At 37.1% G+C, this 13,455-nt stretch overlaps 1 protein-coding gene across 2 annotated transcripts in view; it reads left to right on the top strand.

Annotated features, from left to right (window-relative positions):
• The window catches only part of LOC132913451 (voltage-dependent calcium channel gamma-7 subunit), a 36,889-nt gene that overhangs the window by 8,858 nt on the left and 14,576 nt on the right, over window positions 1-13,455 (top strand). For both annotated transcript variants that reach the window (XM_060971823.1, XM_060971824.1), the window contains exon 2: window positions 7,790-9,562. In XM_060971823.1, the coding sequence (XP_060827806.1) occupies window positions 9,223-9,562 (340 nt within the window). In that variant the 5' untranslated portion in view covers window positions 7,790-9,222. The remainder of the gene's footprint in view (window positions 1-7,789; window positions 9,563-13,455) is intronic.

Here is a 13,455-nt window from a genome sequence, read left to right as displayed (position 1 = left end):
CGTTTCTGTTGTTTCAACAAATGTTAACGATCTACATATTTATAAATCATATTTTTCATCAAACAGAAAGCTGTAGTGTGCTCAGGAAAAAAGCAATTTACGTTGAAATCATCCCCATGCTTTAGACTTCTTCACACACGAAAGTGTACAATTATGGAAGGCAAAAATGTATTGGACCCCAGGGTGTTCTCATGATACATCACCATCCGTGTAGCGACTTTTGTCAATTATCACGGCATTTTAGTGCAACGACCATCAAGCAAAAACTGCGTTAAAGAACCCACGATAAATTGGCAAAACGTCTGGGTAATTGTATCGTCCATGCAAATTTTCCAAACAGAGTTTCACCATTACGAGCTACGTTCTAAGCGAAGCTAAGAATCCATCAACTTTAATTCAACGAACACTGAAAATGAATTAAACGCGAATATTTTCTTCAAATTGAAATTCGTAATATTCTCGTTTCGGAGAAAGTACACCGAGGATGACGTAAGTTTCTTCTTTTTTTTCATTGTCAAAGTTATTTGGCAAATTACGTACGACGCGACGTGACAAATTTATTCTCTTTTATCTTTCCTTTGTTCTTCGAAGACGTGTTTTCAACTTCTCGTCTACGGTTTTTCTCAGCTGCATTGCTTATGGAGTAACAAAAAAGGAGTTACTGCGAAGATAAAAATAGTAAGACGGATGATTGCGTTTCTGTGCGAGCCACGCCATTTGTCTCACCCTTCGCTGCGCATCTTACAACAAAACTGTCGCACTTGCGACAGTGAAATACCGATTTCAGACAATTTTCCTACGAACCATAATAAAGCGCAGTCAACGAAAAAAGTCGAACTAAATTTTTTTCATTTTCTGTGAAAATCGGTGGCATTCTACCGAGAAAGAGAAAAGAGTACGTTTGTACCGATTGTCTATTGAATTCTTCGACTACCTATATTAAGAAATTTCGTGATACGAGTGAGTGATACAAAGAATAAAATATGAGAAGAGATAAAAGAGGCAGAAAGATAAAGATACAAAAAGGAAATAAATTAGAATAGAATGATTTAAAAGAATCTGAATTTGAACGTGTTCCGAAATTACTTTTCTATATCGAGGTATTTGGCAGAAATTTTGTTTTCTTGGGACGGAGTATTTTTTAAATAAATTTTCTACGCGAAATAGAGTTTACTCAGGTCGTTTACTTGTCTTACAGGGATCTCGATAAATTTCCAACCTTTCCTCTCTCGTAGAAATTCCCTATGTGGGGACACACATGATTATAAATGGTAGGGACGGCTACCCTCGGGGGTTGACCTCAACGCCTGTCGGGTCGCCTGCAGAATCTTTCGACGACCAAAAATATCACTTGAATACAAAAGCCTTTCCGAAAATATGGATCCATAAAAATGTTGCGATCGTAAAATACCGTGCCCTATAATTTTCCAATCCTTAATAAATACAAGTAACTCGCGTAAAATGAATTGTGAACACACGCTGGGATCTTAATTCACAGTTATAAAACATGGAAAAATTCTGTGCTGTAGATTACGGGACAAATTGTTAGTTTTCTTTCAACGAATTTAAAAGTCAAGGATATTGTGATGTTTTTTTAATTTAAGAGGAAAATTAGTCCTGCCTTAGTTTCTTTGATCTCGAAATCATAATACCGATACCGATCCGGCGATATTGGAAAGCGTCCTTAAAATATTTGAGAGGCACCTCGCAACTCAGCTGCACCGAACGATCGACCGCGAAGTAAAAGTCTGGCAACGTGCCGTATTCCCCGATATTTTTCATTAAAAGGAAGAAGAAAAAGCAAGGGCAAGGAAAACGCAAAGTACTTGGCCGAGTAGAAGTAAAATGGCGGAAAAACGGAGCTTTCTTGTCAATTAAATCGTCGAGATAGAAGTTATACCGATACTAAATACGAAATTTTATCGCTATATTAACTTTCCATTGACCTGAATAATCAAAGTTACTTGTTTTGCATGGAACAAATTTATACGACAACTTTTTTAGCGGCAAGATTTTACTATCTGCTTCGTGTTAATTTCAAATGAATTCTAAATCCTTCGAAAGATGAAACGTTAAATAAATCAAATAAATGAAACGTAATCGTTAAAATTATATACTGGTATGTACTTATTCCTTTTTCATTTATTTATTTCTTCTTTTTTCATCATATATTTATCCATCGTTTCCCGTAAAAACATTTTGTTAACATGGAAGATGTCCAAGGAAAATAGAGGAAATGAAAAGATCACTGTGTGAATCGCTTTTAGTCTTTGTGACAGTTGAGGGAAAAGTAGCAAAGGGATGGCAGTCAATGGCCGCACGTGGTGGGTGAGCGCTTTCAGCTTCTTTTAGCAAAAATCAATTTCGCTGACGCTACTTATAATCCGATTAATTAAAACCTAGCCGTGAAGGATAGGACGCACGGTTCTGAAACCTAAAATACGAAATATTATACGGCGTATTATGAAATAAAAAGAGCGAATTACTCTTACTAGCCTCGGGGCCGAGCGTCGTTTTAATGGATATAAAATCCATCTACCGTTAGAACTTTCTCGCATCACGTAAAGTTTTAAAGTATAGAACGGAAAATTGCATTTTAATTGCGTGTTCCTAGCCGAAGGTTTAAATGGGTGCATATTTCACGAGAAATCGATACACAGGTCTTGTGGTGCACTCGTGCTGAAAAAACAAATCGAATCGTTTCTTAAACCCCGTGTAATATACTTCTAAAGCTAACAAATATCTCGTGCAAGAAACGCATTAACATCATTGAATTAAAAGACGTGATTTGATAAAAGGCAAATACGTGCATGACATTAAAGAACATTATTGGCGGCTCTCTGAAAATCCCTTGTTTAACGCAAATTTCAGCGCGAAATTTTCAATAATCCGGTAAATATATCGTTTCACATTTTAATTATTACACGTACGGTATTCGAGAATTTCTGGTTGAAGTTATAATTATGTTGAAGGGAGAAAAGTTAGATTTCTTGAATCATTCTACCGCTAAAGCCAAGATCCATCTTAGCTTCGTCTAAATTATTTCGTTCCCTTAGTTTCATTCATGCGTTATTTAATCCAAGCTCAGTCTTGCTCACAACTATCTCTCTACGGAAATTTGCGGAATGCGACGGGTCTCTCTCTCTCTCTCTCTCTCACTCACTCACTCACTCACTCACTCACTCACTCACTCACTCACTTTCCCTCCTCTAAGAGAGTTCAAAGAAATTTAATTTCAATGCTAAAGTCAAACTGTCGCGTTCTGACGAAAGAACATTCGTTTGAGTTTATCTTCGATTCTTGTTATCTACATTTTCGCTTTGATTATCTTCCTTGTTCGTCCTTTACCGTCGTCGCTTCCATCGAAACTTTTACCTTTCATTCTTATTCATGAGCTAATAGGGTATATTACGGGACGTAGATTTAAAGTTTTGACGAAATTTAAGTCCTTATACGGAAACCAACATTGGAAACACTGTTTTAGCTGCAGATTTCCTGCAAATTTTCCATCTAAAAGTTATCATCAGTTAAGCTTTATTAATCGCGAAAATTACCGACGTTTACGTTGCAGAGTTAAGTAACCACAAGTACATGGCAGATTGGTTAAAAAAAAAAAGACAGGAAAAACTAGGTTCTACGGAACGATCGACGTTAAAACGTTTTCCTGACTGACGATGGCCTTGTTTCAGTAACCGTAATGAGTAATGGGAAAACCAATTGCAATTAGATTCGAATGACGTGATTGCAATGATACCGCCTGCACGATTACTTGTTCTTTAGCCGCATGGTTTGCGAGTAAGCAAGCCCTGCTTGCGTTTGGCGCAGTTCCGCCTCATCGTTGCTTCATTATCCGTACTTAACGAAGCTTTTCTGCACAGCACTACGATCGATTCGAACCAGTTCCTGTGGAAAAATAAACCATCGAGCGGCTGGGAGGAAATATTCTCTATTCGCGTTGCCATAGATACGGAATAAATGAAATTATTTTGCAATTATTTCTTGTACCGCTGGAATTTATAATAGCTACATGGTAAATTATTGTAAGATATTATTATACTTCCATTGTCCTCTGCCACAAAATTTAAGTCCTCCTACACAAAAGAAAATCGCGAAATTCTGTCAATTTCGTCGCTGATAATCTACGCAACGGTAGATGTAAAACTCGGAATTAAAAAGGAATAAATAGATATAATCTTCGCATAAATCAGAGTGCGATTGTAGATTTTTTCACACGTCGTAATGTGTACGTTCATCATGCGAATAAAAATCTCCGAGCCCCGAAGTAAAGTTGATTTTTCTTTCTTAGTAATTTCGAACTTGCGAGTGATCCTCTCGAAAGAACAGCTCGAGAAAGATCACTTTAAAGTACGTGACGAGAGCAAAGAAGATGCATTTGCATCTCAAACGGCTGAGATTAAGAAGTTGAATCATTCCCGCGTTGCATTACAGTACAGAAGCTTCTTACGGTGTGACCAAATGTTCTTCGGCAAAGTAGGTTGCGCGAAACTCGTCCAGGATACCCAGTTTGGAAAGAACTTTCCAGAAACACGTGACAAATTTCAACAGCAACTTCTTCAGACACATTTATTACACGTTATCGATACAACTTGGTAATTGGGTTTTAACGACGTTACTTAAAAGCCTACTGCCTCCTCCGTTTATTAATCGGAATTTTCATCGAAGAATTTTTTCTGAATTAAACCGAGAACAACTGTTACATTTCTAATATTTCGCTAAATGGAAGCATATTTTATGTACCACGATATTCTCTCGTTTTCTACATTCTGTTGTTTCAGAGAAACATGCCACGTTTCTCTTTTTCACAGAAACACGTAACGAAAATAAAACAAAGCAACGTGATCTTCGAGAAACACGTTCGTCTTCGTAAATCCTTCAATATTGTAAACTTGTTCTACGTTCTCTCTGCGATGCTCTCGCGCTTTTGTTCCAACTCTGTTCTAATAATTACAAATAAAAAAGGAAATGAAGATTCACGAAGATATAAGAATTTCTAATTCGACGTTGCGCACCGTTTAACCGATTACTTGTAAATAATTTCCATAATTTTTTGTCGCAGAATTACATTCAGAATTTTCCATAGCTGCTCAGATAGAGACAGCTCGAAAAATTCCAATCTATATTATTGCTGCAAATTAATTGCACTTTTTGCGCCAGTAACTAAGCTACAAAATCGCGTTAATATTTTAATCACCTGTTGAGCTGCCATTTTCTAGTCTCGCCATTTCGCTCGGTACGATAACAGTTTTATTAATGGTTTACGTTTTTCATTATGTTACTCTAATGATACATTTACCTCTATTCATATCTGAAGATTTATAATGTGCAAATATCTACGATTCTTTCTCTTTTTCCCAACCATTACGAATTTAATCGTCTAAAAATGTTCATTGTTAAAACGAATTAAATAATCATGCAAGTTAGCTCTTTTGTTCGGCGAACTTTCAGTTCATAAAATTGCCTAGCGCATTATTCATCATCGTCCCGTATAATTCAATCGGACCAGAGAAGGCAGTTCAATTCTAAATCTAACCCGAAATGAAATCTACGTTTCTGAATCCGGTGCAATTAACAGTGCGGTTAACCAATAATCGAATCACAGAGCGTGAAGAGAATCGGCGAAAGAAGATTCAAGTGGTAAGAGGATGAACCTCTTGATATTTCCTTGCAAGAACTTCACAATCAAGTTTTGCAACCGACTCTTAGCAACAACCCTCGTAAGTTGGAAGAGCCACTCAACTATCGAGCACCCACTTGAAAAGTAGAAACTGGAAGTCACATGTTACGATGCGAAACTGCGCAACCAGACCAGAACTTCTACTGCTCCGCCCCCACACCGCGATATCCCGATAAAACCGCAACGTGCATTCGCACCCCGTGAGCAGACACCCGCGTAACTGCACATCGCCCCGAGCCACACCTGCGAACGCTACTTTGGAAGTTTTCCCGGGACCAAATAATTCTAAAACGAAATTACAGGGAGGCGCGAGTTTCCATCCAAATGGCTGAATTTTGTCATCTCTGTGCGCTATATTCGTGGAAGGCATGGAACTCACGTTCAAACAACCGAGAAGTAAAGCAGGTGCGGCCCCATCATTTTCAATTAAATGTATTGAACGAGGACGAGTGACAGCAGCTTTTTCGAACGTGGGAAACGTCAGGAATAAAACAGTGATTTTTAATTCTCGTCCGTGCGTCTTGTATAAATTTGACGATTGTTGCATAAATATAAAGACGTTACGTTTTTTCAAATTTTTATCAAACCGTTCCAAATTTCTCTCCTCGATATGAACACTCCGGTATCATTTCTTAAAATGTTTATTTAAATTTTCCAACAACAGCAAGTCAAGTCAAGTACGTTGACTTGTATGAACACTTGAGTAAATAACTGGCTTAAAGTTAAGCAACTCGATTAATTTAACCAATTAAATTAGTTTAAGCCAATCTACTCTAGTCACTCTTATGAGCTATCACTCGATAATATCAGAGGATTAAATATCGTCCATCAAAGGAAAGGATCAAGACTTCAGGGATTCGAATCGAGGGATCGTAACTATCTCGGATGTTGGGTTTTCAATGTACATTAATCCAAGGATCTTTTCTTTTGTTTCGATCGTTTTCTGCCGCTGTCGAATCGAAAGATCCGGGCTCGTCTGAGCTTCGATAATCCTCATGGGATAAGGCACCAGGTTAAAAAGAGGGTAACGATGGGAGGGTTACGCCCAATGAAAAGTCGCGATCCAAAGGGCCTTCGATGAGGCTCGCCGTGGCGAGTTCACAGATTACGCTAATAGGAACTCCATGAAATTTATACGAGTAGCGGCTTAAAAGTTCAATTTCTGTTCGTGGCCCCGGCAAAAGACCGAAACGTCGATTCAATTACGATTAAAGGATTAACAAGATGCGTAAGGGTGGCGGGTTACTTTTTTCGCATCTCTTTTTCATTCTCGTTCGGCCTCTTTTTCTTGCTTGGAAACTGGGATATGCCTCGTCGAGGATCCTCGAGCATTGCCGAGTCGACTAACTCAAGAGGGCATGATAATCCAACGAGGCTTCGACACTTGACTATCTTGCGGCTTCCATCACCGGTTCTTGCATGTTTCGCTGCGGATTTTCGTCCATGCTTCTGCTTAATCATCTATAATCTATGCCTTTTGTATCGCCGCCTGTGAAATATCGTGCGGTAGATTCGAGTCTTTTCACGGACTATGGGAATCATTATTTCCACCAATTAAAGTCAGATGAAATCAATATATGCAATTGGCCAAATATATGCAATAGACCAAACTGTAAATGTCAATAGATTTGTAATTTATTCAATACTAACGATACATAAATGTACAATGCAACAAATTTCATTGTACGATAATGAAAAGGATATTCGCGTTAACTTCGTTACTGACTACCAGAAGATTCAGGAATTTCCTACAAAATCTTCGAAGCATTGGAAACATGTCAAACAATCTTTTATACTGCTTGTTTCGTGCGCGGAATATCAAAGAAAACTCAGCATACCCGGATGATGGATTAAAGATGTAGAAAGGTTTCTGTTCTAACAGTGCTGTCTACGTCTCTCGTATTTTCTCTGCGTTCGATATGATCCAATAAAGCAGGAAAGTTTGACTTAAATTTCAGAGTTCGTACGTAGTTGTCGCTAGCTCAGAAGATTTATGAATTTCGGTAATACGCCCTAAATTCTAGAAATGTTTCGTTCAACAGCTTCACACGTAGCTCATAAATCTTAGCTGCAGACCGACCCTTTCTGTTGCAGAGTTTGGGAAAGGACGACTGGTGGGCACCTTGACGAACTTCGAACTGCAAACTGCAAACTCCTAAGTTTGCACGACGGCCGAAGGGTACGATCCTCCACGGAACAGTCTTCGAGTCTTCCTTAAATCTATCTAGGATACAGCGATCAAAGTGTTTGTAACAAATGAAGAATACTCCTTGACGCCGGCGTGTAACGCAATACTTCAAATTCAGCCCATAACTATTCATCACTACGCGTACACAGCGCTGAAACTATCACGTCGAGCTCCCTTCGAGCACCGAATGAAAAATTACGCGTCAACATCCATTGCCTTCCCTTCAACGATGAAGTGTTTATTCCAAAGCCTTGGGAAAACAGTATGAAAATGTTGCAAATCTCTCTCTCGATAAATTATACCATTCATCATAAATTGTAGGCGAAAATGTTTATTCGATAAAAATTTATCGAACAAAGAGTGGTTTGTCATCGTCTGATAGATGACTTTTTAATCAGTTCGCTTTGGAAATGTTTTATCAAGAATTTGCTACTGTTTAGGCTATTTTTTGCAATTACTGTAATTTCGCAAACGGGCGTGATTTTTTTAAATAAAGGAGATAGAACAAGAAACGGCAGAAGAAAACTTTCGATTGGAGATACATGCGATAAGACTCGGGTGGAAATAAGTTATTGCCGTTACTTCCACTGCATTATCGATGAAAAGTGTTAACGGACGAATCCAGTGCCAACCGATTTCCAATATCGGCTTCGTCACGAACTTTCGCACATAACTTTGAGAATAACGATGTATAAAGGGGAACCTTGAAATAAAGGAGAGAACAATAATTTGTCTTTCCGTCAAAACCGGATTTTCACAAGTTTCTTAGTCGCCAGCCAGATTTTCTTGAAGAATATTTTTAAATAAAGGCGATCTTTCGAGTGACAAAAGAAAAATTCTTAACATGACGAAAACATTATGAAATTTCTAAATCGTTAAAGAACAGGACTGTGATTTTAATATTTGTAAATATCTAATAATAAAACTTATAACCGAAGTACAGTCCTTCGGATACTCACGAAGCGATTTAAAGTGCTTCAACTCGGAAGATTTTTACTCCAAAGATATATACCATTAAAATAACGTTATGAAGTGTAATAATAAAGTGACCAGAAGCGCCATTAAGTTCTGACATATCGATTATGATTAATAACCAAGAGTTTTAAATTTAACATTTAAAAACACACACACACACGCACACAGAAAAATATTAAAACAAGGAGGCAAAATCTAGTGAGAAAAATTTTAGAAATAAATACATCATCAAGTTCTATCGTCATCGTCGTGATCAAATCGATCCAAACGAATCCTTGAGACAAAACACAAGAGAAAAGAAGAGATTAAAATATCAAAACGAAACGTACCAAAAAGCTTTGATTGCTGGTGCTGGGATGCCCCCATGACAAAAGGGAGTCACGTGGTGATGTCTTGTTGTTGTTGGTGTTGCGACAACCTCGGCAGTGCCGGTTCTTCAAGTGCTGGTGCTGGGGGTGTTGTTACTGGTGCATCTGGTGGCAGTGTTGTAGTTGGTACTAACGCCAATAACGCCGGTGGTAGTGGTCTCGGTATTGCTTCCGGTCTTTCTGCGATGCTGTCGTTGGTAGTCGTCACCGTCGCTATCAGTACAGGAGAGTGGCTTTTGACGGAAGAGAAACTACCGAAAACTTCATCGAATGCTTCTGTGGAGCCTGACAGCAAAGTTACGTACAGTGGTCTGTGGAGAGTCTGCGTTGCTATAAGTAAGTAGCTTTAACGAAGTTCTATACCTCACGATACAATTGTAAACACTCAGCTTCGATCAAGCTTATGGTTATGTATCCATTGGAGATTTATTTGTAACTTTGTTTCATCCTTCTGGCCAATTATTATTTTCCATTTTTATCTCCTTTGTAATGAAATATTTGATTTTCAACGAGGAAACATTCTGTGCTTATTTGTTAACGTTTATTTTTATATACGAAGGCTAATAAATCAAGGCTAATAATTCAATTACTCGCTGCACCCATTCGCGTGCTAAACAATGAACAAATATAAACTTGGGAATAAGTCGAGAAATATATTTCAGCATTAGTAAAATCCGTAATACTTGAGGGGGTAATATTATGCTAATCTTTATCGTTGCTTCCATAAACAAGATACGACATTCCTTATAATTGCCGGAATCAGCTTAATTCGTTATCTACTTACGAAGTTGAGAAAAACAGCAGAGTTACGAAGATTGACTTGGAAATAGATCGGTGGCAAAACTGTCGCGATGTGATTTTACTTCTTTTAAAAAAGAAATAGTGCCAAAAATCTCAAAATCATACACTTAGAATATATACTTGACGATATCTTGTTACAATATAGAATCATAGTGGACTTGAAAAATATATTATCAAGAGTAGAATAACATGGGACGATATCCAGGATGCGAAAGGTGACGAATGACAGTGGAAATTTTGGAAAATTCGCGATAGCATCGATAGTAACAGAGGCACTAAAGAAAATGTTGACTCAGCACTTGCCATTGCATTGACCAGCCGGACATACCAGCTCGGAATAGATCAAATGTACGTGTGAATGAAAGCTTCAGCTATCTGTTAAAAAAAAAAAAAAAAGAGAGAGAGAGAAAGAGAAAAGAAAAACGAGTAAAATACTCAAAATTATTACTACGCAATTTCTTTCCATAGTATTTCAGAGTATACTTTCCATTCCGTTTGTCTTTTTATTCTTAAAGCCCTTTTAAGCCAACCTCAATTCTGTGGGAAAGCATTACCACACACTTTGGAGAATTCGCGAGCGAATTGTAACGACCGATCCGCTTATACTATTCGCATCGTGTTTGAAAAGTGATATAGAAATAGATACGACAGTGGGAAACGATAACGGAAATTGAAAAAAACTCCCGGTGAAAGGAAGCACCGTGAAACCGGAAAATTGTTTGGGACCTTCTTTGAAAGTACACCGAAGTACTCCAACGAACAAAATTGTATTTAAGGGAATCTAATTCAGCGTCGTTCGAGCTTTTCCCTAAGCTCTGAACCGTATCAAAGGATAAAGGGGAAAATAAAATAGTTACGTATATGCCGTAGTTGCTTATTAGGTAAAGCGAAAAAATTTCCAAGGAACAGCGTTATACGTTTCGCAGAAAATACCACTGAAACTCTGAAAAGATACCTTATATTATAATTTCGTTGAGTAAATGGTTCGCGAAAATTAATTATATAGTAACTTAAGAGAAATTGATCATCTACGATAAAATAGGGGAGTTCCAAAGAAACTTAATTTTCTTCGTTGGAATAAAAATAAAATAAAATGACCACTGTATCGCGCATTGGACTATGTTGGTTAGTATTCAATTCTAAGTTCTCAGGAGAAACTAATTTCCCTCGAACAATGCGAATTAGCTAGCTTCTTCGGAAGAAAATTGAATCACTCCTGTAACACGAAGACCTACAGTTTCTTTTAACCCGTATTTCTACAAACCTTGTTAACCTCTGTGAAAGGATTTTCTACTTAAGAAGTGATAATATCTTCTTTTCAAGATATGCTATGCTATGCTATGATTAAAGAATCTACAAATGAGAGAATGGAATATATTACCTAATCTCATTTTAATCGATTGTCTGGAATATTCTTTGCATTTAAAAATTGATACGTTTAAATATATTAATTAAAATACAAAGACGTGAAGTATCAAAGTAATTAACAAAATGTATAGCTATTTAATCTTTAAACATCCGCAGTTGCTTGACGTGAGAACTAACTTCTAGATTCTGTCCCTCTTGGGTATCACGTATTCCTAACTTCTCTACCTGTCGACAAACACTCTCAGTGTCCTATGGGCTTTCTCGACGTTTCTCTGCGTGACTGTTCACCATGCACGTTTACAATAATAAAATAAAACTTCAATATTATTGGCGACAGCAGATATCGATAATACATCGAGTTAAACCGTATGAAAGCTAAGATTAAAATAAATAATAATGAAACGAATAAATATGAAATCGAAATTGTGTTAAAATATCACGCATCGTTTGGATGGCTTTATCGTGTTTTAATCACATTATATCGTAAACTAAATTAAAAATTTCAAAATATAGCCGAGCGAATGTACAAAGATAATAAAATGAAAACGAATTTTCGATATCATCTACTAGAGGTAGGTATCTAATTCAAATGAATACGAGTTTCCGTTTTGTCGTCACACCATCAGTTTATTTTTCATTTTTCGCTAATAACTTTTCAAAGATACGATCAATCGACACTATTTCCAGAGCGATAAATGCCGCAGCACCAAACGTTTCTGTCCGAGTATTTTCTTTTTCAATGGAATTATTTTACCATAAATTCGTCTTTTTCTATAGTACAATTAAACTAAAATCATTTATAATTTTAAAAGACATATAAAGCTATTAATTTTAGTTTAAAATATTTTCGAAACTATTTTAATCAACTCTCATCCATACTCGTAAGGGAACGTGGACGTTCTACGAATAAATTCCACGACTAACTTGTGCACTTAAAAAGTAGATTTTTCATTTCGACGATTCGAGATATCGCCCTCCATTTCACAGTTTCAACTGTTTTGCATAGCCGTTTGTGAACTTTTCTTGAATACTTAACCAACAGGACTTACGAGATCCCTCGAGTAACGTTATAGCTAGAGTTTAGTGCGTACTATTCTTAAGGCTGGATAGTACCATCTGTTTCTACTGGCATTTGTCTGTCGCGGTCCTCTCTCTGCTTTACAAGTATTCATGAAATTTTTATCTTAATTATCTATTTGATATTCAAATAGATATCGTATTCATCGCGAAATGATATTAAAGTTAACAATATTTTCATAAAGTCCACAAATACACGAAAAAGATTAATACAAATAATTAGAACGTTCATTTCGCCAACAGTAAACAAATCCCAGGATTTTATATATTTTTCTAGCACTTTTAATTTCACGGCTATACAACACGTAGTATCGTATCTTATGCATGAAAATTATAAATCGTTTCATCCTCTGTTAACTTTCATAGGTACGACACTGCTGGCGAGCTACATGCTGGTCCAGCCTTAGCTGTATTGCTAGACACGTAGGTCTACGTGCTTCAACCTTTGAATATTAATGTCTAAACGTAGCCGAGATACCACTGAAATATTCCTCCACTATAACTTGCAGTGTTCTGTCAATGTACTAACTTTATCCATTATTGTCCTACCGTTAATTGATTATGACGTGGTCCAATCTGTGTTGTTACCATCCTATTATTATCATAATGTGGCAAGGGAAAAACGATTTCTATGCATAATGTCTTGATAATCTCGTTAACCATAGTTGAATATGAGACGAACGCAATAGGTTGAAAGTATTCAGAGATACCTTTGGCGGCTGATTGCAAGCTTCTCAAGATCTTTCTGTTCTCAACAGCAAAAGATTTCCCTCGGCCGAGGAAAACAACGGAATGGCATTTAACTCATAATACTTGAAAAGCATTTTGCCTTTACCATTCCACTTTGCTATCTCGCAACAGAATTTAGATATACATGCACATACTTTACGTATACTCCACACGCGGCACAGTGAAACGACATTCCTTATGTTCCTTGATAAGAACAATTTATTTTAATTTTACTGCTCCATGGCTATACATTT

Source organism: Bombus pascuorum, chromosome 13 (genome assembly GCF_905332965.1).
Source record: "Bombus pascuorum chromosome 13, iyBomPasc1.1, whole genome shotgun sequence".
In the NCBI taxonomy this organism is placed as follows: Eukaryota; Metazoa; Arthropoda; class Insecta; order Hymenoptera; family Apidae; genus Bombus; species Bombus pascuorum.
This window is presented reverse-complemented; position numbering and strand designations above follow the sequence as displayed.